The sequence below is a fragment of the Equus caballus genome, chromosome 18 (genome assembly GCF_041296265.1).
Source record: "Equus caballus isolate H_3958 breed thoroughbred chromosome 18, TB-T2T, whole genome shotgun sequence".
NCBI lineage: Eukaryota > Metazoa > Chordata > Mammalia > Perissodactyla > Equidae > Equus > Equus caballus.
The window spans coordinates 6,492,291-6,518,288 of NC_091701.1; the positions used below are offsets into that span (position 1 = coordinate 6,492,291).

The 25,998-nt window shown below is 38.3% G+C and overlaps 1 protein-coding gene across 2 annotated transcripts in view; it reads right to left on the bottom strand.

The window, feature by feature from the left end:
- Positions 1-4,857: 4,857 nt before the first annotated feature.
- Positions 4,858-25,998, bottom strand: part of CNTNAP5 (contactin associated protein family member 5) — a 775,716-nt gene continuing 754,575 nt past the window's right edge. For both annotated transcript variants that reach the window (XM_014732391.3, XM_070241766.1), the window contains 3 exons: positions 11,255-11,473; positions 9,200-9,271; positions 4,858-6,627 (listed from right to left, as the gene is read on the bottom strand). In XM_014732391.3, the coding sequence (XP_014587877.2) occupies positions 6,431-6,627; positions 9,200-9,271; positions 11,255-11,473 (488 nt within the window). In that variant the 3' untranslated portion in view covers positions 4,858-6,430. The remainder of the gene's footprint in view (positions 6,628-9,199; positions 9,272-11,254; positions 11,474-25,998) is intronic.

The window sequence follows — 25,998 nt, forward strand, 5'->3', positions numbered from 1 at the left end:
CCTATCCTGGAGGCAGACCTTTAGTTCCCCCCAAGCCTGCACTTCTATTCCCAATGACAACTCTGCTCTCTTTTTGCCTCTTCCAGTTGACTGAGGGGAGTTACAGTCCAGGACAGCACAGGATATCAGGATATCATCAACTACCAGATTCAGAAGGAGAAAATTCTTGGTGTCGGACCTCAGTAAGACAAAGTCCCTCTCATGATATATCTATGCTGCTTTAAGCAAGGTTTGGTATTTTTTGCATGAGTATAAGGCAGGACAAGGTAACACAGATTGACGCTGCCATTCAAAGAGAAGAGACTAATAATATTTATGTGAAAGTGGGATGGGTTGATTACAATGGAAAAGTATGACTAGTCAGATGCCCATTAATATTATCTCCTAAATATTAAATATGGGGAGGCCTTCCAAGGGGTGTGCAGTGTTACACAATGCTCCTGTTGCACACCCTGCACCTTGTTCATGTCCTCTGAGGCTACTGGCATCTGAGGTATAGAAGAATATGAAGCTAAGAAAAATACGACCAGAATTTAATCACTAAAACAATCAGCTTCACCTTTGGTCATGGCCTAGGACTACTCGCTTGAGTTTGTTCCGCTATTTTGTAAAGTTTTCCCTGTGTCACTTGGGAGCATTGAAGAGAACAGTGTCCCCACATAGTGTTAGATGATGGGTCCCTGGCAGTACTCACTGTCAGGAATGAAGAGTATCACACCTTCACACCATTATGGCATGCCTGTGGATGGCAGGAACAATGAAGGAGAAAGAAAGATCACTAGACTGATTTCAGGACCTCAGGACTTGCACCCATGGGGGTTCCAATTCATGATAGCGGACCAAGAGAGCATTCTGATAGTCGCTTTTCCTTAAAGTTGTATCTGGGTGCTCAATCTGAGCAGGTTAAATAATTGTGGCAATAGCTTTAAAGCATCTTGGAAAATCCTGATGAGAGATGGTTGAGTAGGATTGGAAAGGGACAAAAATATCATACAAAGGTGAATAAAGAATTCCTCATGCAAAGACCATGATATTGCCTCTTTCCCTAATGTGTAAGATGGTGATCCAAATGCACTACAGAGACTCCTGAGTGAGGAGCCAGGAAGGTGGGAAGAGCTGATGCCATGGATCCTGGTGGAAGCAATGACCCTCCTCCCCTGGGACAGTCACCAGTTGCTGCTAGGCATTCCCTCTTCCTCCCGTACATGTTCCCAGCAGGTGTGGTCCAAACAACAAACTGACTTTTGCCTTAATCCTGGCTTATGTTTGCTCAGCCACTTTGTAGACTGTAACATTATAAAAGACAGACAACTAGCTGACAAAGTACAATATTTCACTAAAAAATGTGCTTTTCTATTCTTCCTCAGAGTACCTCAGAGCAAAATCAGAGAAAAATCAAAAATAGCAAAAGAGTTAAGTAGTAAAACCTTATATAAAGTTTTCAAATATCTGTCAACTCAAAAGAATATATGTCCCTCCCTAATAAACAGATATGTGTGGAGAATGTCCTGAAGAAAGCTTGAATAACAGCCCTATTTTTACAAATTATTTGTGTATGTGTGTGTTTATTCTTTTTATTTTTAATTTTTTCCCTTTAGGAGGTTCCACTATTTGGAATTTGTGAAAGTAGAGATGAAAACTGGGGAGAACCATAATTGCAGACTAGATGGCTTACCAAACAGGAGTATGATTGAGAGGTTGGGAGGAGAGGTTAAGGAGGACTCAGGGACAGTATATGGAAGTAATTCAATTACACTACGTGTCTTTTAAAGAAAGCATTTTAAACTGCATGAGAGACATGAAATAGCACTGTTATCCTCCAAGCATTCTGAAAGATTTGAGTTTGCCTGTACCTTCTTTCATTAACCACTTTTGCATTTGCAGAAACAAGGAAGCTTTGTTATTTATTTGGTCTACTTGTGACCTACAGGACAGTTGAAGACTAAGTATGTCCAAGCCTTTAGGTTAAGGAAAATGAGTATCAGAGTTATACACTGTGTTTCAAATTCTCGTGGCAGGCAGGTGTTAGAATGTAGTTTTGAGGAATTGTAGCTATGGGAGAATTCAAGGAAGCCAGGGTGTTGGTGGACCAACTGTCAAGTCTTTTTATAAGAAAGAACTCAACAGCCTGATTCCTATCTCCCCGTATATCTTGGAGGAGATGCTCTGCTTGTGGCCTCCCAAAGTGGCTCTGCTAACTGAATGAGCTTCCTGCAGAGAACAGACATGTGTGACTTTCAGGATTGGAAAAATTCACCCAGAGCACACAGGTGAGACCTCACTTCAGTGGATGACACCTTTTAGTCAATTATTTACTCAAAATATGCTTCATCTAGTTCTAAAAGATCTTCCTAAACAGAGTCAAAATTGTTCATCAGGACAAAGGACGGTTTTAGGAGGAGCTGGAATACAACAAAGAGCTTAAGGAATGTCTGGAAGAAAAATGACATGGCATTTTAACAATAGATGGAAAACAACAGATGGTCAACAATAGATGGCAAAAAAATAACTGAGAAAAGAAGAAGAGCAGAAGGGGAGATTGTTGTTTCCTACCCCAAAGAGAGTCCCCAAATCGTCACTTAGGTCTGACTGATGAGAAGGAGGATTTTCAGAATCCCCCAACCAGAATTGAAGCAATAATGGAGAGAATTCAGCTTCTTAAAAAGTACTTTAGAACATTTACTCTTGCTCCCCCTAAAGAGTCAATTCATTTCCCTCTAAAGAAATATATCTGCATAGATAGATATTTGCCTTGAGAAGGATAAACAAAGCAGCCTGTTGAAGGTGGAAGCAATAAACAAGAAAAAAATCATATTTTCCAGAAATTCATCTTTTTCTTGTCTCTTATCTTATTATCTTGTCTCAAACAAGGGCCTTATAGAAATACTTGAGGAGGACCTTTGCTCTACTTTCTATAGCATGTTATGCATATCCCTATTAAACAATATATGCCTCGCTTGCTAGACTTGGAGCTCCCCAAGGGTAAGAACAAGGTGTAACTTATATTTGCACACCAACATCTGTAACAACCCTTGGAACACTGGGCTTTCAATAAATACTTCATGAATGAATAAAGAAAGAATGATCTATTTCATTTGTTCTGATCCTGCTCCTGTTACTTTGTGGTAGGAAAAGATCTGACAAAAAGTGGAGGTCAGGTTAGTACCGTCTCTGTTATTAGTAAAGAGAACAAAATATGTTTTAAAAAAATCAGCCCTAGGATCCTTAAAATGAATCTCCTGTATGCAGTTGAGAATGAATAGAAGAGGCTAAGCTATCCATAAAAATATATCTAGAGAAGTGACAAATGTCAAATGCTCTAGAAGAATTCTCATTGAAACCACAGCAATCTAACCTATACAGACAATGAACAATGCAGCAGGTGTTAAATATATTTTAAGGTAAGTAAATATACTGTTGCCTGCATAAATAGATTGTTTGGTGGAAATGATATCAATGAAACAGCCCCCTTAGAATTCGAAATTGTACATTTTTTTTTTTTGGTTTTACTGTAAAGTGACCACAATCCATAAAGTCCTTTTGTAAACAGCAGTTATCAAAAACTGAGGGTTAAAGTGGAGGATTATGGTGATCCTGCTAGCCAGAGCATGCAGTCAGGAAAGCTGACTACTGAAGCAGAAAACGATGATTAAAGAGGGAATAGAATGCTCTCAAAGACTATTTGTTTTAGATTATAATTGTTCAAGTATTGAAACTCACATAATTGAACAGTTGAAAACCGTTGGATTTCGGTACTACTGAGGAAAGACCAGCAGTTTGTACTTATTTCTAATTGAAAATTGTGTTTTCCTTTGGAGGGAGCAGATTGCTTGCTTTTCATACACATCTAGTGAAAGTGAGCGTATTCTCTGGGGTTACGACATAATCCAACCCTGTAAAAATAATTCTGACTTAGCCCTGAGACTCTACTTACAGGAATGACATGCAGATTGCACTGTCTTGGCATTTGTCTTTAGGTCTATGAAACGTAGTGTGTGTGTATGTACAGTCTACATATGCGGGGAGGTATGCTGGAGATTCTATAGTCCAGATGCGGCAAGGATGGAGCTTCTTCACCCTACAGAACTACCTATGAGCATAGAGAAGTAGGTGAGGAAAGCAAATACTTTAAGCTGGCCTTTGCTAGTCCTCCACTTTTTCCATCAGCACTCTGTCAGCAAAATATAGTCCTTGCTTCTCAGAGACTTGAAAAATGAGCAGCTCCAGCTTTATTACTCACATCTTCCTTTTCCTTTCCATTTCATTATGGGAGATGCTTCAGGCTAAACCAACTAGACTTCATGGTGACTTTTATTTCAGGGGACAAAGGACTACGTAGCCAAGCAAAAGGCTGATTTATAAAGCCTTTTTATGGAAACAGAAAATTCAAAAGTGAAAATTAGGAATAGGGGCGAACAGGACAGGAGAAAACAGCATTTAAAGATCTTTACTCTTATTAATGGATCATTTATCTTATTAAAGCGAGAAGAAGGAAAAAAGATGCTCTTGTTAGAATCACTTTAAAATAAATTTACTAACAAAATGATATAATGGAAATGATGAAGTGATTAACTAAGAATCCACAGGAAGTTTTAAAGAGAGAATGTGTATTTAGAATAACATCTTAAAGTAGAGAAGTATGACTACAAACTAAATCCTTGCCCTCTGTTCTCTGACAGAGAAGGAAAAGCCTGAAATAGGGTGAAGCTAATGAGTTCTTCATTGTGAGCCTCATCATGGAGGAAAGTGTTAACTAATCAGAGGCGATAGACGCACTAAGAACAAGACAGAATGTCTGCTAACTGTCAAGGCTGGTGAACAGCGATGTGGTAATTGTTTTCCGAATCGAATCTGTCCTGTAAAGAGAATCAGTAAGTACTTTCCACATCTGTGGATCATTATATTGGCATTCCCAGAATACTGGAGCATTTACATTGTTTCTCCCTTATCATTTTCTCCAAGATGGCCCAGAGGCAAAGAGTGAGTCATATTGCTATAGCAAAATCCTCAGGATTCTTACCACCTCCTCGTGGATGAACTCAAAATGCCTTCTTGGTGGAACGATTGTGTTTCTTTGATGCTTTGTTATCAAAAAGGGCAAAGACCGTTAAATTTGTCACCACCTTGTCTGGGAGTTTATGCCTACAAAAATATGTGTGTGTGTATGGGAGGGGGGGTCTTTAGGTACATAGCATATAGCAGATGTGAAAATGTGATATGTTATGGAACCTAAGGGCTCCTCTGAATTTAAGTAGTGAGGGTTCACTGGAGCTAACCGTAATGCCTCATATGTCAGTGCATCCTAAACTTCTTAGAGAAATGGCTCGATGCATGCACACAGAGGTGGATCATTATATCTGTTTTAAAATGTGAAACCTGCATTCCCTTTCTGAACCAGATCTTTAGTGAGTGGATGGAAGGGAAAATTTCTGTTTGGTATTTCTCTTCGTTCATGCAGTTTTGTTTTTTGTTTTTAAGCTGAGTTAAGATAGTTTAAGATCTTTCATGGAACGAGGTACTATTTTAAACTTTTATTTGAATTTCTTTATGTTGCAGCAACTCACATATATATATTTATATATATATATATAGACCTCAGTATAATAATCTCAGGAATAACCTAGCTAACATTTCTTACATAATTGGAAGAGGCATTTTTGAAGTTATAGAACATCTACTTCCTAGCAGCTTTCTTTTTACCTCTTAGTTTCAGGCTTCTATTTTCCATGCTTCCTCTAGGTTTATGCTATTGTGTGCTGTTCTAAAGTGTTGGCCCCAGGAGAGAGTGGTAAGAAAGGAGCAACGTAATAGCTCACTGCTCTCAGGAATCCTGTATTTGAAAATACTCAGGAGACAAGAGTCACAGTGAAAAAGGGCGATGAGTTAGGCCAATGGACTTGTTATGGTAAGGAAAACTCACACAAAACAAACCTCTCTTGTTCCTTTTAAAGTGCGAAAGCAAACTAGTCCTCCAGCATCTTCTTTCTCTACCCTGAGTTCCCTGGTAGGAATAGACTTGAGAAGGGGAAGGATGTCAGGAATGACTGTTATATGCCTAAGTCATAGAGCTCAGTTTCAAAGTCAGCCTGCAAGACGAAATAACTGCAGAACTGAAGAGTGCATCTTAGAAACTGGAAATACAGAATTGAATGTGCACATGCGCACACATGTGTCTCTTCCTTGTCAGTCTCTTGAGTGATCATTATCACCACAATAGGTTTGTCAAAGAGGAAGGCAGTGGCCATAGCTGCCTGGTCTTCTGGTCTGGGGCAAGGGGATATATGCTGTGGTGGATACACGTATGTTCCAAAAATAATTGGCAAACAAATAAGAGAAAGAGAGTGACCAAAATTAAAAGACAAGAGAAAGAAGAGAAGGAGAAAACTTTCACAACAGCAGAAAAAAGAATAGTACATGACCCTGCAGTTTTTCAGATGAAATATTCCCGTTTACACTCGCTCACTGTGTTTTGCAAGTCAATATCATTTCTAAAAGAACTGTCCAAATTTTCTGGATATTCCTTCTCCTTCATTTGGTTAGTACGATGCGACTGTTTATGCTGGTAAAGGAACCGGGTCATGATGCCGATGATAGAGAAGATGATGAATATCACCACTGCTATTACTCCTGTTGAGAAAGAGGAAAAAAAGAAAGACAGAAATTATCACGGATCATCTACTCAACAGAGATGATTCAGTCTAGACAAGAAGGCATACAGGAAAAACAAAACAAAACAAAACAAAACAAACTGTCACATACCCAGAAATAAAGACTGGTTGAAACACCTTCAGTCTTCAATTACAAAACACCCTCTCTTTCAGACTAGCTAGAGAGAAAGCCAGATCAAATCAGAGAAGGTTTTATTTAATGGACTAAGAATGCCAACAAATAAATATAGAATCAGACAAGCAAAGGAGTTCTTAGTAAATTTCTTCAAGATATGCTTTAAAGAATGTGTCAGAATCATTATTTCTTTGTCGCCTTGCAAATAAGTATTTTAGAACTATTTTATTACCCTATAAAATAATATTTAAACATCTCACATCCCAATACATGCTATTCTGATGTAAATTTGCTTATATGTTTGCTTTGCTAAAAAATGTTTTCGCAATAATGCAATGCTTACCAAACATTTAGGGCATTCCTGCACTGCCCCATACTCTGCTAGACACAGGGTAGCTCACAGGTGGTATGCCTCTGTCCTCCCAAAACTCAGAGTCAACCAAAATGGCAGACTTCTACCCAGTTGTGGCAGATTCCCTCCTACTTTGATTGTATGCAATTTTACTGGACCTGCTTGGCAAGTTGTACCCTGACCCTAAGGTAGGTCTTGTCTCTACCTTTGCCAGAAAGGCTCTTGGGATGTGAACAGCAATGTCAGCAAAGGGATGGTGAAAATGTGGATACTGTTGACTTTTGAAAGGGAGAATGAATCTATACATGAAAGTAAGCAACATTAAAATATTTGAAATGTATTTAAAATAGTCAAAGATAAGTTTATCCCTAATAAAATATATGTTCTGTTGTTTTATTTTTCTATCTAAGTAGCATGGATATTGAGAAAATTGTTTTTCTTACAAAGTTATTTTGGGACACTCTGCATTATGATTTATATAAGCATGGACATTTGAGAGTTAAGTATATTGAATGCATATTTTCCACCAATTTTATCAGATCTGAGGTCATATTAAGACTGCTTACTTTTTTAAATATTCTTAAACCATTTTATGGCATTTTCCCCTACTATTTTAGAAGAACCAGAGTAAAACCACCTAAGTTAACAAACATATGAATAAACTGGGTGATAGTGAGTGACTCCCTAGACTGGGCTGCAGCTTTAAGAAATGAAATACATAACTGGTTTTTACTTCTTCAGTATACGAAGGATTCAGAATTGGAGGCTGTGCAAACCTCCAGGAATTTTCTCCTGGGGTTAGGTTGAATTTTCTGCTCTTAAAGAGACTTACAGAAGCACGCACATGGGTGGGGAAAATGTCAATAGTCACAAAGGTCTTTTCTCCACTTGTCAAATGAGAAATTATAGGAGGAGAAACAGGCACCAAATTCTTTCCTGCATTCCTTGATGCCAAACAAAAATCGAGTTGGATTCTTTTCCCTGAAGCAGAAATTCAGGTCAGAGGTTTTAAGAACTTCCTTAGGGAAAGGTCGTGGTTTTCTTCCCTTGCAATCATATTGTAATGGTCTACCTCTGTGCTCCCATAGCCATTTGTACTTCCTCTTTCAAAATACTACTCATTGATTCTATTGTTATCTGTTTACCCATCTCCTTCCCCGCCAGGCTGTGAGCTCTTTGAGGGCAGTGTCCTTGTCTTTCATCCTAGCTTTCCCATACTTAGCACAGGCCCTGACCCATAGCTGGGGCTCATTAAATAGAAGTTAAATGAATGGATACTGCCATCTTTTAAAAGGAGAACTCTATCTGGTGTGTTTCAGTTCATCTAGCCCACCAGAAGGCAGGGATGGGGTCACTGGCTAGGACTATGGTCCTCAGATACAAATGAATTTAGTCTCTCACAGACATCTTACATTAAACAAGGTTTGTGTTGCAAGGCCCAGAAGGAAAAATCAAGCTACTGAAGGCAGCATCCAAGGTGAAGCAGCATAAAAAGGGTGAGGCTGACAGGAAGCAAGAAAATGGAAAATAAAGAGAGGCAGGAGGGAGAGCTGAGCTCACAGCAGAGCAGACAAGATATGCATCTGTAACCATATGTGCTGCTAGATTTGAAACTACAACCCTGTGGGCTTCTCCCTGCTCATTAGACCCAGCCCAAATCACTTGGTGGAGAAAACCCAACAGGATGGCTTTGCCAATCTGTCTGCCGCAACATATGTAGTTTTATTGGTTTGCTTTGCTAGTGCTTTAGGAAAACTCACAACTGGATAAGATGAACAGGATGCACACTGGCTATCTCTAAGTAAATTATCTAGCTGTTGACTCAGTGTTTGGCTGCCTGATGGATCAGGGGCAGGATGCATCCAGGGAGTTGCAGGTACTGGGGAAGAGTGTGTCTTTGATCATACAGCACACATGGCTATTCATGAAAGGGCTCACAGTCTTGCAGATCATGCAGGAGCCTGCATGTTGCATGGCCATAGTCAAGGAAGGACTCAGATAAATTTTTCCAAAGTACAAAATCACTTGTGTCCTTTCTGCTTTCAGAAATGTAGAATGGTTTACCTCCAATGATGGCCGAGTCACTTCGAACTGCATTGGTGAGTGGTTCCTTCTCATCTGTCTTCCCAAAGGGATCTGAAAGGAGCAAAAGAGCTGAAATGCCACTCCTCATTCAAAGTCCTGGAAGGAGATCTACAAATGGAGCTGAGATGACAAACCTATGGACTAGACCAGGTGTTCTCAAATAGTTGTTAGTTGGGACTTTGGAAGGAATCCAAACAAACATACACAAAAAAGCATTTGAAGTATACTACTTACACCCCGCAGTTCCAAGACCCTTTTAGCTACTAGGTAAGTTGTAAGATAAGGGACTGAAACAGATGATGGTAGTACCTTGCTCATATCTGCTTTGGCCTACAACTTACCTCTCAGCCTACCCTTCAAGTCCTTCTTGACTTTGCTGGACAGTTCCAATGTGTGACAATGGCTTATTACCTCAAGCACATATGACTCCCTGCTTCACAGGTTTCTTTAGCTGCAAGAGGATTCTGATTCCATTGACAGGGAAGAATAAAAGTGCTGGAGAATTAACACCCCAAGAAACACTCACTGATGAGAGAAGGATTTTACCATATATATATATTAACATATATGGTATAAGCAAAAGAGCATCAAGTTTGAAGGTACATAGATCTGGATTTGAATCCTTATTCTGCCTCTTGTTGGTCTGGTGACACTGAGCTAGATACTTTTTTTTTTTTTGGTAAGGAAGATTGGCTCTGAACTAACATGTTGCCAATCTTCTTCTTTTTTTTTTTTTTGAGGAAGATTAGCCATATGCTAACATCTGTGCCAGTCTTCCTCTATTTTGTATGTGGGTCACGATCATAGCATGGCATGACGAGTGGCATAGGTCTGTGTCAGAGATTTGAACCCTTGAACCTGGGCTGCTGAAGCAGAGCACACCAGACCTAGGGGCTGGCCCCGGAATTAGATACATTTTTACATAGCAACCTGCAAACATATTAAAAGGGGGTAATGATACCTGTATTTATGTACATAGTGCACACCAAATTTTCAGGATCTATAGCACCTATCATTATCATAGAATCATTTAATTCTTAGGAAATTACTACAATCTGGGTATTATTTTTCCCATTTCACAGATAAGGAAATTAGATCAAAGCCATTAAATAAATTGTCCAAAGTTCTATAGCTAATTTATGGCAGATTCAATAATTAAAATCAAGGTTAGCCAACTGTCACCTGCAGGTTCTTTCTGTTGTACCTCACTGCTGCCAGGACAACACCAAGATCAGCAACAAGCAGGCAGCAGCAAAATTCTATTCCCTTTGTTTGCTCATTATGAATACCTTGTTTGGCAATTGAGTACCACACCTGATAAAAACAAATCCCAGGTACACTGCAAGACACCCAGGATGATGGTGACTTAGAAAAGAGAGTAAAGGTATTTTAACGAGTGGTAAAACAAGAGAGGATATATGGATGACAGTGCTGTGGAATTTTCTTATTATTAAGGAAGGCTGATTTTAATCTCATGAACTATATTAGTTCAGCAACCAGCTTGCCTCCTTGACCCCTAAATTCTCCAATCCTCAGAGCAGTAGCCACTTGAACAACACTGACTATATATAATATATATAATATGTAATATATGCAAATATGCATTAACTTCTAACTAGTCATTATATTAAAGGTAGAATTATAGTAAATGTATGTAAAAATTACTATGAGAAACCAGTCATAAATCTTAATCACCAGTAATCATACAAGGTAAGGAGTCGAGTAATATTAGCCTTTAACCTGGAAAATTCTTTTTTTTTCAGCTTTATCTCCCCAAATCCCCCTGGTACATAGTTGTATATCTTAGTTGCAGGTACTTCTAGTTGTGGCATGTGGGACGCCGCCTCAACGTGGCCTGACGAGCAGTGCCATGTCCGCACCCAGGATCCGAACCGGGGAATTCCTGAGCCGCCTAAGCAGAGCACGCGAACTTTAACCACTTGGCCGTGGGGCTGGCCCCTAACCTGGAAAATTCTCTAAGACATCAACAGTAGTGCCACTGAGGGAAGTTCCGTTAAGTATTCTCTTGTGTACCTGATGAAGAATGCACCGTGGTCACTGCATTCACATCTGAGTTCACAATGGAGCCACAGCTGGATTCTGTCAAGGTCCCTTGGATAGTCACAGGTGCAATGGTGGCATGGCGCAGGGCTGCCTTCAGTGGTGCTATGTGGTTGTATTGGACTGAAGAAAGGCATCCGATAAAACCCATGGCATTTGCTTTAGCGACTTCAGTATCCAATCCAAGATTCTCTGCAACATGAAAGAGTTTTTTTTTTTAAACTATGTTCTGTATCCCCTTTAAATAATGTCTAAAACTATGGAAAGTATTATTCTTTGAATAAGAGAAATTTCCCCCATCTCTCTTCATTTCCTATTGCCAAACTCTACCCCCAATACAAGTGTCAATTTATCAGTGACACATCATAGAAAACTGCTGAGGTCATTTCTGCTTTGAGATAATGTTTCAAACTTCTAAATTTTCATTCATGTATTTTATAAACTGTAACAAAGACATAGTAAATCTGTTCTCCCCCCTAGATGATTTAAAGAATTTATATCATCTCCACCACCATTTCTCTGTGGATGCTGGTGATTAGTTTAAGTATACTACAATGCCCATTACAACATTCCACTAAAAAATATAGCAAGAAAAGAAAGGAAAAGAGGAAGACATAGCGATCAGAAGTAAAAGTAGTCCTCCTAGAGGTTTATTACATTCATTATTTTAAGCAGCCTTTCTAGACTGACTCTCTGTGTAAGATTTTCACCTCCTTAGTTCCGTCCATGGTACTGATTGATGACTATAGATTTTCTATGACAGAACTCAACCTCCCCAAGTAATTTATGATGAATAGCAAGATCAAATGTCTCACTTTCTTCAAGATTTGTACTAAGAGTACTCAGTATCCCAGTTCTTTCTTTTAACAAGGATTATTCGAACAAATTGCTGTGATACAATTACATAAAACTGCAACACGTAATGAATCATTTTTTTCTTAAAGTGTAGTAATTTCAACATACACAGATGGTTCAAATAGTTATTTTATTATGACATTTGTTTATTTTCTGGAAAAGGGTAGGGATATTCCTCTCTACGAGTGTCAGTTATAATTTATTTTGATTGATAAATGGTCTAAAAGTATCTCCATGTATCTCCAAGCAAATAATTTTTGGCAGCAATTAGGAAAATACACAATGAAAATATGAAATAAAATACGAAATCAACATGCCTTAATAATGCCTTTTCTAATTTTACCTTCATTGTATTCTCCCCTTCAACACTCATGTGAATCTCACCAATTTATTATCCCTTTCTTCTTGCAGGAAAAGGAAAGAAACCATGTGTATTAATTTTATGTGGTCATTGTAACAATTACCACAAATGTAAACAAATCAAATCAAGCACCATAAAACAATACAATTTGTTGTCTTAGAGTTCTGTAGTAGTTTAACACTAAAGTCAAGGAGTTGGCAAGGCTGCATTCCTTTCAGAAGTTCTAAAAGATAATCCATTTATTGCCTTTTCTAGCTCCCACAGGCCACCCACACTCTAGGCTTACAGCCTTTGTCCTAAGCAAGCAATGTTGCATTCCTTAGTGCCTTTCTTCCAGAGTGACATCTATTTCTAATTCTCTTATTTTGCCTCTTTCTTTCACTTATAAGGACCCTTGTGATTACACTGGGCTTCCCAAATATTCCAGGATAATCTCCCTATTTTTAAGGTTAGCTGATTAGAAACATTAATTTTACTTGCAACTTAATTCTTCTTTGCCACTTAGCCTGAGATATTCACAGATTCTGAAGGATTAGGACTCTAATATTTTTGTGGGCCATTATTCTTCCTACCACCCCATGTCTGAAATTTTGTGAGAACTTTCCAGGTAATGGTAATGAAAATCCAATAGACATGCGAAATAACATTCTCTTTTGAGTGTAAAAGAACATTGTGTTGGGGGAGGAAACTGCTGCCTTCTAAAAGTTTCAAAAATATCCTAAAGTGGTGGTACATATTGTTAAATACTCATGAAAGGATCACATATGTTTATTTCTTATTATAATGTGAAAAAGACTCATAAGAGGCTTCTCAAATATTGTTATGCAAAAGTCTTCCCGAGCAAAAGCTGTAATTAAGACTGGGTGTTATTTGCTGAGTGGCACCAGAACTCAGTGTTCCCAGCTATAATTGAGAATACACGTTAACTACTAATTGGTAGTAATCAAGGGGGAAAGTTATGGATCAAAAGTATTTAGAGGAAGTGGGAGAAGAGAAGAGAAAAGAAGCATAAGTTGGCATGACGTTTTTGCATTGTGGAACTTCAAAGTAGTGAAAAGTGACATGTCATTGTAGCTATGCCTTAAGGGTCTAAGTCAAAAGTGTCAGATCTCCTTGCCAGAACCCAGTTATAAAGAAGCTTATATTGGTGCCAAGGTCTTTGGAGGGCATCACTATAGTGATTGCCATGATTACAAGTTCCAGTTACAGGAATAGGCACATGGATAAGTTGGAGAAATGGCGGAAAAATAACATTTTCTCCTTAAAGGAAGAGATGTTTTGAATAAAGTCTTATCTCTAGGGAAGCATGTTTACCCTAAGTATAATAAGGATGGAAACCTTGAGTTATTTCTGAAAAGAAATGAAGAAAAGAAGAATCCCCAAGAAGAGAAAATACTCTCATTATGAGACCTGAAAGAACTATTTCTCAGATTCTTTCATATACAGAGAGGCAAGAAAAAGTTAAGATGGTTCCAAATTATTTTTCCTTCTTATAATATTGTTAACTAATATGTGACAGACAATAATTGTTTGCCAAAAAAATTAAAAGCTGCAAATATTCAATATTCACCACCTACTGAATGCCTCCTATATAACTATGCAGTAATTGTTTCTAAAGTATTATTTCTAGTCCACTCAAAAGTTCCTCCTGGTATACGTTATTATCATCCAAAATTTACAGATGAAGAAACTGATGCTCAGAAAAGTTAAAAGATGTACAGGAGATTACGTGGGAAAGTTGAGATTTAAACCAAAGTCTTTATGACTTGAAATGCCAATGTTTTATCTAAGCTATGCTGTCTCCCTAAAACACTCTCAAAAATATCCTAAGTAAAGAAAGATATTGTTACATAAATTAGCTGAGAAGAAATAGGTTGCAAGAACTAAGGAAAGCACAACTCACTTTGGTCGAATGCTTCACAGAGTTCACTGGACTTTGTATTATATTAAAGACATAATGCATTTCCTAATTCTTTTTACTCAGTTCCTAGATTACAGTTGCATTAGCTTCGTAAGGAACTTGCTGAGGAGACTATTGTACGTGCTTAGCTATGAACTGAATATGGAAGACAAACTTAACCATGAATGTGGCTACACAGAAGTGGTAGAATGAGATGCAAAGAAAGGCCCCACCCCAGGAAAATGCCAGTGTTCCCTTCTCACTTTGCCCAAGATTGTCGGCTAACATGTGAAAGTCCCATCCAATCAAGGAGAATTATAAGATTTCTCCTCATAATATATACCTCCACCTTGAGAAACCACAGGTATCTTACAAAGAAAAATCTACAAAACTTCTTATTTGATATTAACTTAGTTTCTCCCTCTGAAAACACTTTAAATATCATTGAAATATAGTTTCTAATTTTTATTAGAGTCTATCCCCTGCCCTGAAATACTGCTGTAGAAGCAGCATGGTGTGCTGGAAAATCACAGGTTGGAGGTTAGAGACCTGACTTGATGAGTCATATCCTTGCACCTAAGACCAATGTTTACTCATTTCTAGGATTCAGTTTTGTCCACTGTAAAATAGTAACAAATAGTATCTGTCACATAAATTATAGTGAAAGTGAATATAAGTATGATTCTTAGCTTAGTATCCATAAACACATTTATTATCATCTTTACTTTTCCTACTACTCATCAGTTCCAAACTCCTTTGCCTAGATTCAATGGCCTCCAACACTCCCAAGTAATATTGCATTTATATGAGAGAAGTAAGATTTAAGTGCTGTTGTACTTGCTGTGAAGTCTTTCCCCTAAATTTCTACTTCAGACTCACACACAACTGAATAAACATAGTACTAAAACAGCATAAAACATGGAGCTAAACCTAGTACTAAAATTTTCAATGACTCAATTGGTTAAGTTATTATAGACTAACTTCTTAAAGCATTTTAAAATTTGACTTTCTATATTAACTTGCAAGCACTCAATTCTTGAAAGAAAGATAAGTGTCTCTATTAAACCAAGTGGATTTTGAGATGCCAAGGAAAGTAACACAGAACCAATTTAGGCCCAGAATATGCGACACTTCACACAGTCACAATTGTTTGACACTGAGAGAGGGATAGAGCCAATCCAGGCTAATTTTATGCAGGCAGTTTTTGTTGATATTTAAAAAAGAAGGAAAAATCAGCAATTTGCTAAAAACAAACAATGCTCTAGGATGTAACATGATATTTTCTATATGTCAAAATCCATTTATGACATTTGAATCTTAAGGTGTCAAAATACAAGCCATGTAGACCCACACAACCTAGGCTTTTAAGAGTAAAGCATTGTACCAACATAAAATATAAATAAAGGAAACCAACATCAATGGAAGTTATGAGCAGTATATACAAGTAAAAAGTTTTTCCCTCCAAAATCCATTGTGGCCTTCAGGTAAGAGAGAAATTGTCTGAAAATTTAACTACCAGGAGTATCCAAAGTCCAAAAATCATGTCTCTCAGATAAAGTTTTTAATCTGAAAGGGGAATGTCAAACTGTAGTAAAAAAATACTTTGCATTTACTTAATGATTTTATGCTTTTCATGATATGTTCATTTGTATATCCTATGCAAATATTCATCCTTGTGAAAGAGAAAGGATGGGATAATTAGCAGTTAGAAAAACTGAGGCTTAAGATCAAGTAATTGTCTACGCAAATTAACCAATGCAGAGCCAATCCAGGTCTGGAAACTAGGTCTCTTGGACCCTATGCTCCTCTTTTTCTATTATGCCATGCTTAATCCTTTCTGCAGGCACGGCTGTTGTTAAGGTGAAAAGAAACCTCACATCTGTAGCAGTACAGCATTCACTAACTAGCTCCTGCTCACCTCTGTGCTGCCCCCAAGTGAACTGCTCTCTCTTCCCGGGACAAAAACACTGTTCCCTCTGCCTAGTTGGCCCTTCTGTCCCTTAATTACCTGGATAACGTTTTCCTCTCCTGTGCAACCCTATATCTATTTAGTAGTCCTTATGACAACCACACTCTGTGTGAGACAGTGGACTCACAATCACTAGCAAGCAGACATTTCCCCATCTGTATGAGCTTGCAGCCATTTTGGAGGATTAATTTAATGGACTAGCAATGATTTCAGGCAATAAGTCTTATGTTAAGGGGTGACCATTGTGGCTATGGAAGCACAGAAGAGACCCCCCCTAATACAATCTAGGACAGTGGTGATCAAGTTGAGTATGCAAAAGAATTTCTAGAGAAATGTCTGAAAATGCATATTTCTGGATCTTTACCCATTCAATAGGTCTGATGTGGAGGTACTCAAGAATTTGCATTTTAAAGCACCTTCTTAGACAATTATGATGTGTATGGTTCATGAACCACACTTTGAGAAATCTTGATTTAGGAACGATGGCTTAGAATAAGTGTATTTAAACAAATGCTTAGGTGATAGACAATAATCATGCATGAGAGGGCAGGCAGATTGTTGCAGACAGAAATCAAAGCCCTACAAGGCCTAGAGTGAGAAAGTCCACCATATTTAAAACACTGAAAAACCAAGTTAACTCTACCTGAAATTAAGGCAAAAGATGATGTTGAAAATATAAGTAGGAGCCAGGTAGAATTAATAACCAACTTCATCATATTCTCAAGGCATTTTGCTTACTTCTATTACACTTCTTTTATATCATGATAATGTTTACAAGTTTATTCCCCCCACTAGATTGGAAGCTTCTTGCTTTCAGGAAATCTGTCCTGTTCAGATTTCCAATCCCATCAAGTAGGACACAATGCCCAACACATAGTGTATTTAGTAAGCAGAAAAGGAATTAATGAATGAAAAAGTAACCGTTTCCTAATATCAACAGTAATGCAGCCTAATCATGTATATTTACATATATTTCAGACTTCTGCATTCCAGCCAATTACAGGCATATAGTTTCTTTACTTTTACATTCACACTCACAACATGTTATGCAGAACTCTCTTTGATGAGGCAGCCCAAGTTCTGATGAGAATTTCCTTAGTGTTTTTTACAGCTCTGCCAAGAGAGCACATGGAATAATTCTCTTTGTTGCTCTCAACATTTTTTTACCTAAAGCTAAATGAACTGTTCAGATGGAATCTGAGTGACCATGCAAATCTGGTTGCTACATGTTACAGTGTCTATCCTGTAGATATGACCCAGCAAGATTTAAGAGCTGGGCCTCTGCATTTGCTCCTAACACTGCCCAGTAATCACACCCAAATATTTCATGACAACCTCCTTTCCTTCAGTCTCAGGCTGAAAGTCTGTTCGTCAGTGAGGACTTTTTTTATACCTTACTGAGGAGTCCATTGTCTCTCCTCCCACTCTAATTCTTTAACACAAAAACTAGTGATTTCCTTTCTAACTCATTTCCTCAAACTTTGTAATTGTGTGTGTCTGTGTGTATGTGTGGTTCTTGGTTTACCTTTTATGTACCACTCCAGACAATAAGTTTTATGAAGAAATTATGCCTATTTGCTTACCACTAACTACCTTTTTCCTAATATAATATCTTGGACATAGAAATTGCTAAATAAATATTTTTGGATAACGGAATGAGTCAACATTGCACATGATCTGGCACATAGTAGGCCTTCCATGATTCTCCTTTAAGTAAAAACATATACATATAGACGGACGGATAGATACTGATACAATACAAGAAGTCTAAAAAATAGCCTAATCAATTCAGTAAACAAAAGCTCGACCATTTGAGAATGCATCATTTCAACTGAACTATATTTTTCATTGTTTAATTGGGTTATTTATTTACATGCATTATGTAAAGGTACCTCTATGAATATAGAACAGTGACTACTGAATCAGGAAAACCCTAGCAACATATCCAAATTTAAAAATCTAGATATCATACTCCCAGTACCAATTCTGCTCATTTTCCAAAGAAACATCATTTTTGTGACTTTAAGACTGGGATTTGCAAGTTGATGTATAAACTCAGTCTTTTGGAATTGAAAGAAATTTTTAAAAAATCCCTCCTAGAGTGCTGATTATTTATTTGATGTGGGGTTGGAATCAGACAACTCACATGTCAATACAAGATACCTACGTTGTTAACTCTGTTAAAGAAAATGGGCAAAACTAGGATCGTGCATGTCCCAACAGAGGCTCTTTTAAGAGAGTCCAGAAATAACCCATAGAAATAAATTCTACTCTGAAATGGAATTTCTAGCTGTAGAGGTGAAAGTACCAACAAGATTAAAAGCCATACTGAGCACCCTAATGTTATTTATTTTTTTGTTTACAGAGATAGCTATAATGCATATTTTGTTAGGAGTCTTTCTACTGCAGGTAACATAAAATCCAACTTGCAGAGAATTAAATGATACAGGGATTAATTGTCTCAAATAACCAGGCATTTAGAAGCAAGGAGAGCTCTGGGCATGGAATGTCAGGTCTGCTCTGTGGCTGTCTCCCCTCAGGTTGAAGCAAGGTGATTGTGCAGTTCCAGGCATCACCTAGAGATGCAAAAACATCTAGAAGCAACAAAAAACAAAAAACAAAGAAAAAGCTGCCTTATCCGGTTTTTTTCTAAGAATGGAGAATACTTTCTCAGAACCACATGCACTCAGCTACCCTGCAGACTTCCTCTGATTGCCAGGTGGTGTCACATGCTTACGCCTACTCCAGTCACTGGCAATGGAAATGGACCATAGTCACTTGCTTGGACTAGCAGTTCTCAAGACCCATTTTTGGTCTCAAGACCCATTTTCACTCTTAAAAATCCTAAAGAGATTTTGGACTTTTAAATCTATCCATCCATATCCACTGTATTAGAAATTAAAATTGAGGAAATTTTTAAACAAGAACCCACAGCACAGATTCCATTATCTGTCTGAGTGAGGATATCATCACACATCTTGTAGCCTCTGAAAAATTCCCTTCTACATGGATAAGAAAACATGATAATGATAAATAATGTCTATTATAAATGTGAAGATAGTTTTGACCTTGTGGAGTCCATCAAAAGGTCCCAGGATACCCCCCTCCTAATGACCTAGACCAAACGTTGAGAATCACTGGCTCAGACCAATTAGGAGGAATTCAAGAATTGCACATGGAAAAAGACCTTCCCAGAAGCACATGACTTCATGAAGGAGCATGAATGCTTGAATCAAATTGGAATTTTCTTAGGAAGGGAGAAAGAAGCCGAAATGGATGTTGGATAGGCAACTGACACTGAGAGTTGCATACATGCAACCCAATCTCTGCAAGCCAAGAAAGAGATATAGATAGATATAAACATATCATCAAAAGTAACTGCCCTTTTTTTGTTGTTTTTTGTGAGAAAGATTGGCTCTGAGTTAACATCTGTTGCCCATCTTCCTCTTTTTGCTTGAGGAAAATTGTTGCTGAGCTAACATCTATGCCAATCTTTCTCTATTTTGTATGTGGGACCCTGCCACAGCATGGCTTGATGAGTGGTTCTTTTCTGTGCCCAGGATCCGAACCTGTGAACACTGATCCACCAAAGCAGAGTGGGCAAACTCAACTGCTATGCCATGGGGACTGCCCCCAAAATAACTGCCTTTTAAACTGCACGTGTGTGTGTATCCTACCTCTCATACATACAGATTCACAGATTCAGTTTAAAAGGGAGTTATTTTTGCTGGGTCATATATTGACCTTTTATAAATATTCTGATGTCTAGGTTGAATGACCTAAATTTGACCACTCTAAATTAGGAAAAACAGAGCTATTCTCTAGGGACTGAATGGAGATCAGCTATAGGCAAAATTACCCCATTGGTGATGATTATGTTTAGCGTTGCTTTTCTTTTCAGTTTTTTTGTGCTAACTACCCTCTATTCTGGTGCTAACCTGTATCACATGCCTCATACTACTAGACAATATTATATGTCATTATATGTCACTCAGCATGGCCTTTGAAGTACTCCTCCATTATAATACTAGGGGTTACTGATTACTGAACATCTCTCAGATTAGGTGGTGAAGCATCTTACAACAAATGACATGCTTTAGCTCTAAGACTTAGAAAAGACAGAGTAGTGTGTCATTATACCCACTGTGCAGATGAGGAAAAGAAATTCATAGGGGTTCAAAGTCACTGTAGCTAGAATACCTAGTTCTTCTACTACAGTTTCTTCTTATGTATCATACCATCCCTTTGAACCCACAAACAAGAGTGTAACGACCATGTCCTGGCCACCATGAGTCCATAGGAGTGATCAGATCAGAACAGCATGAGGGCCTGGCAGCTAAAATTTTGGGTAAATTAAAACCATTCATGCTGCTCTCAGGACACTGGGGAGGGAGGGAGGACATATTTGTCTTTGTACCTCTAGATATCACCCAATATGTAATTGGTGATTTTTATATTAAATGAATAGAACTAATTAAAATCACAGCTGTAATGTGGTAAGCATGAAGATACTACATCTCTCTAAGCCTGTTTCCTCCTAGGTAAAATTAAGCTGATCATAGTATGTATCTTGAGGATTGGTTTTCAGGACACATGGTGTGGTAAAGAATAATGCCCCCCCAAAGATGTCCACATCTGAATCCCTAGAATGTAAATGTGCTATTTTATATGGCAAAAAGGACTTTGCTGATGTGATTAAGTTAAGGGTCTGGAGATGCAATGATTATCCTGAATTATCCAGGTAAACTCAGTGTAATCACAAGGGTCCATATAAGATGGAGGCAAGAAAGTCAAAGGCAGAAGTAGGAGGTGTGATGACAGAAGCAAGAGGTTCCAGCGATTTGAGGATGGGGCTACAAGCCAAAGAATGCAAGTGGTGGCCAATGTAAATTGGAAAAGGAAAGGAAAGAGATTCTCCCCTGAAGCCTCCCGAAGCAACGCAGCCCTGCCGACACCTTAATTTCAGCCTCAGAAGACTCACTTAAGACTTCTAACCTCCAGAACTGTAAGATCATAAATTTATGTTGTTTTAAGCCACCAAGTTTGTGGTGATTTGTCACAGTGGTAACAGGAAAACAATATACATAGGAATACTCTGTGAATGGTAAGCAGTTCTACGTTTCTACTTTTAAAACATGCCCAGATGCTAATATTTTAGCTGCTATAAGACAATGATAATTTTCTTGTTTAAATATTTCTATTCAATAAGGTTGGTTGTTTCAAACAGTTTCCACTTTGCCCTGTTCCAATAGCATGAATTTTAGTTACCACAATTTCAATAACATCAGTCCCCCAACAACATGGCTCAGATTTTAGTGACTATGGTATTAACTGGGAGAAATTGCATAAAGTACAACTATGCTGCCAGTTCTTTAGTCCACAAATTAATATATAAATAACAAATATGCAGTACGATTAGAGACCAATGACATAATTTCTTTCAAAGTCTATGGGTTATTGGTCACTGGGTGATCGTTTATTTAGTTCACACACAGCAAAACATCTAGTTGTGTTGCTCCTTTGATGTTCAGTAATAAACTCAGGTGACATTTTACAAAAACAGATAATCAAAATAGGGACTTGGTCAACAAAAATGAAAATGAACTGAAGAAACAAAAAATAATAACACTAGGGTGGGCCAGCCTTGTGGCCAAGTGATTAAGTTTGCATGCACTGCTTTTGCGGGCTGGGGTTCTCTGGTTTGGATCCTGAGTGCAGATCTACACACTGCTCATCAAGCCATGCTGTGGCGGCATCCCATAGAGAAGAACTAGAATGACTTACAACTAGGACATACAACTATGTACTGGGGCTTTGGGGAGAGAAAAAAAAAAAAAGTAGGATGATTGGCAACAGGTGTTAGTTCAGGGCTAATCTTCCGTACCAAAAAAGCATACTTAAAAATAAATAAATAAATAAAAAATACATAAAAAATAATAATAACACTGGGAGTGAAATTCCAATGCAAATTGATTTATAGAAGAAATAGCTGACCATGGCTATGCTGACACTGACACTGTTTGAGAGACTCTAAATCTGCAAGCGCAGGAAATTAGTGAAGGCAATATGAATCGACATAAATGAGGTAAGTAGTTCATGATCAAAACAGTGACAATGTCCCAGAGGAAGTGATGCCAGCAATCCTTGACATGCAAGGAACTTTCTCAGACATTTCATGACATTGAAAGCACAAAGCATAAAATGTTAGAACCTGATCCAAACTTAGAAAAGAGCAAGTCAGTTCACCAAGGCATAGAAAAGATGCTCCCTCCCTAGAAGGCAAGCACTGTTCAATTCACCCCATAAGGTTTTTACAAACGAATAAAACACTCTAATTCTCAATGTTTCTAATATTTTACCTTACAATGTACTAAATATTGGTATTATTATATTTTCATGTCTCTCAGAAAGTTTTTAATGCTTTGACAATTTTCTTTTCTTTTTTTTTTTTCTGAGGGAGATTCACCCTGAACTAACTAACATCTGTTGCCAATCTTCCTTTATTTTGCATGTGAGACACTGCCACAGCATGGACGCTGATAAATGAACTGTGTAGGTCCGCACCTGGGAACTGAATCCAGGCTACCAAAGAGGAGCATGCCAAATTTAACTAGTAGGCCACCAGGACGGGCCCACAAAAAATTTTTAAACATCATAAAACTATTGTAATTTTTCTCACAAATGATTAAGCTCCCTTTTCCAGTTTCAGCTTGTGTGGTTACTCTTACTGTTGTGCAATACTGTGTAAAGTAAGGACAGCCTGCATTATCTCCATCACAAAAGGATTCCTTAATATGTGTCTAATGCTGCTTTAAGGGCCTTATACCACTCAAACATCTTCTGTGTTGTTATGTTCATTTTAAAGGTAAGAAAATGGAAACAAAAGAGGTTAAATAATATGCTTAAAGGAATAGCCAGTAAGTCAAAAGGCAGGGATTTGAACCCAGCCTGTGTCAGCTCAGTCTCAGACTGCAGGACATGACACGGGCTTGCTCTCCTAATTGCTAACACTCCTAGGACATCAATTATGTACAAGGGTTTACCCTGCTCAAGTTAAATGAGCAGTTGTGTTGTGATAATCACATCACAATAGCCTTCTAAAATAGGAGCTATGTCAATCTCCACGCCATTGATGAAAGCAATTTAGGTTTAGAGAAGTGAAGTAACTTGTCCAAAGTCTCACAGTAAATGGTGGGGCCTGGTTCCAGACAAAGAGCTCATTATGGCCAATGCAGAGGTGCAGTACATTTTGTTGAATAAATGTGTTCAGTGATTGGACCTTTAAATTCTATTCTGTATGTTTTTTCTCAGAACTTTGTAAATATTTTCCCATGACTTATTAACCTTCTTCAGCAAAGTGTGCTCATTCCAGAGAGCCAAACTCTCTTCCTTGCTTATGAAAGGAGATATTAGCCGACCGGCAACCTAGTGAGATAATAATGTTTGATGATTGCTACTGACCTCTTCTTTGAGATAGCACATTTATAGTTTAAAATGAATCTGCAAAGCATTCATGAAAAGCAGCAGCACATTTCTGGGATTTCATTACAAGAGGTATTTTGGAACTATTGTGTTTTGCAGCATGCTTCAAATCACACCAAAAATTTAATTCGGTAAATACTAATTAAAGACAATCTGGGCACAAAGCATTGGTTGTATTGTTTGCATAAAGGCTGAGTCTGCTCAGCTTTTAGAGCAGGCACGCCAGAGTTACAGGGCAGGACCCAGCAGCAGGGGATTGGCCGCTGTCAGGAGCCTCCTCCTACAGGCAGCCGTGCCAATTTAAAGTGTTCCTGTCTCTGCAGCCTATGGGACTCCTCGTCCACAGCTCTGGCTTGAGACTTAACCTTATGCTTTCTTGTTTTATTTATTTATTTTTTTTAAAGATTTTATTTTTTCCTTTTTCTCCCCAAAGCCCCCCGGTACATAGTTGTACATTCTTAGTTGTGGGTCCTTCTAGTTGTGGCATGTGGGACTCTGCCTCAGCGTGGTTTGATAAGCAGTGCCATGTCCGCGCTCAGGATTCGAACTAACGAAACACTGGGCCGCCTGCAGCGGAGCGAGCGAACTTAACCACTCGGCCACGGGGCCTGCCCCTTGTTTTATTTCTTGAATTGTTTTATTTGAAACACAACAAGGTGGCCTCCAGCATAATGGAGATTAAACTGGTTTTAACGACCGAGAGGTGAGAAAACATGTGCATCCAATGACTTCTCTGCAGGGCAAGGAACCCGTGAGGGACTGAATCAGCCCTCAGTCAGCAGTTCTTGGTAATTTATATTGTTCTTCTTCTATTAGAGCTTTTAGATTTGGCTAAAGTGGTAGTATTTCCTTCCCTCTTTCTCCATCTGATTCAGAGAGTCCAAAATCACAAATTACCCCTGTTAGTTCTAACTTGCATTTGACTGCCTTAGGAAAAAAAAAACAAATAAAATAACAGTAGCTCAAATAAAGTAATAGTTTATTTTATTCCCCGCTAATGAGAAGTCTGATGTTAACCAGTCTAGGATTGGTATTTTGACTTCAGATAGCATCAGGGACCCAGCATTTTTTCTGGATTTACACTTCCCTCTCTATAGCCTATAGCTTTCATCATCTTTCCCGTAAGATGACTTTAGGAGCTCCATTCACCACCTCCATGTTCCAGGCAGAAGAAAGTAGGTAAAAGGGTAATATTCGCTAAGTCAGGCCTTTTGAAAAACTTTAGTGACTTCTACTTCGAGCCCACTGTCCAGGACAATGTTGCAGGGCCACTCTTAACTCAAGAAGAAGGCTGAGAATGTAGTGAACAATGGGGAACATTGCTCCCTCAAACAATTACAAAAACACCACTGTATTCAATTAAGAAGAGGAGAATGGATATTAGATATTAGATAGGTTGGTAACAGTTTCTGGCTCAACTCCCTTCTGACAAGCGAATTTTTTTCTCTATACTTTCTTTCAATTAAATAGTTATGCAACTTCACCTCTAAATGTAGGTTTCCTCACCAATGAGTCAGACTCCCTGGGTTCAACCTTCAACTCTTCCACTTATCAACATCGTATCATATCACAGATAAAGTAAAACAAACAAACAATCCTGACTTTTCGGGACCTGGACCTGACTGTTTATCCCAACCACCCCTACTGCCTTAGTTCCTGATTATGCAGAACTGCACCTTTACAAGGTGACTTCCCCTGCCAGAGAGTAAAGATAGTGCAAAACAGAGAGAGCTAGGAGGCGTGGAATTTCTCATCTGCCAAGTTTTCTTTCTGGCCTGAGCTTCACAGGAATTCTCTCTACCATTTCTACTTTCAGATTCCTCTTCTGTAACTGTGCCTCCATATTGCATCTAAACACTAGGCAGTCACTGTGTGTGTACAAATATATAATACATACATACTCTTACACACACACATACACACACACACACTATTATTTAGTTATCAAAACAATCCTGATAGGTAGTAATGATCATTCCCGTCTTACAAATAAGAAAACTGAGGCCCAGATAAAATGAGGAACTTGCCAGAGTCTCAAGTAACCAGTGGTTGAGCCGAGCTTCAGACTCAGTCTGCTCAACGCCAGAGGTCATGCTCCCACACTGTACATTCCTGCCTTTGTGACCTGTGCAAGTTTCACTGTACTCAGC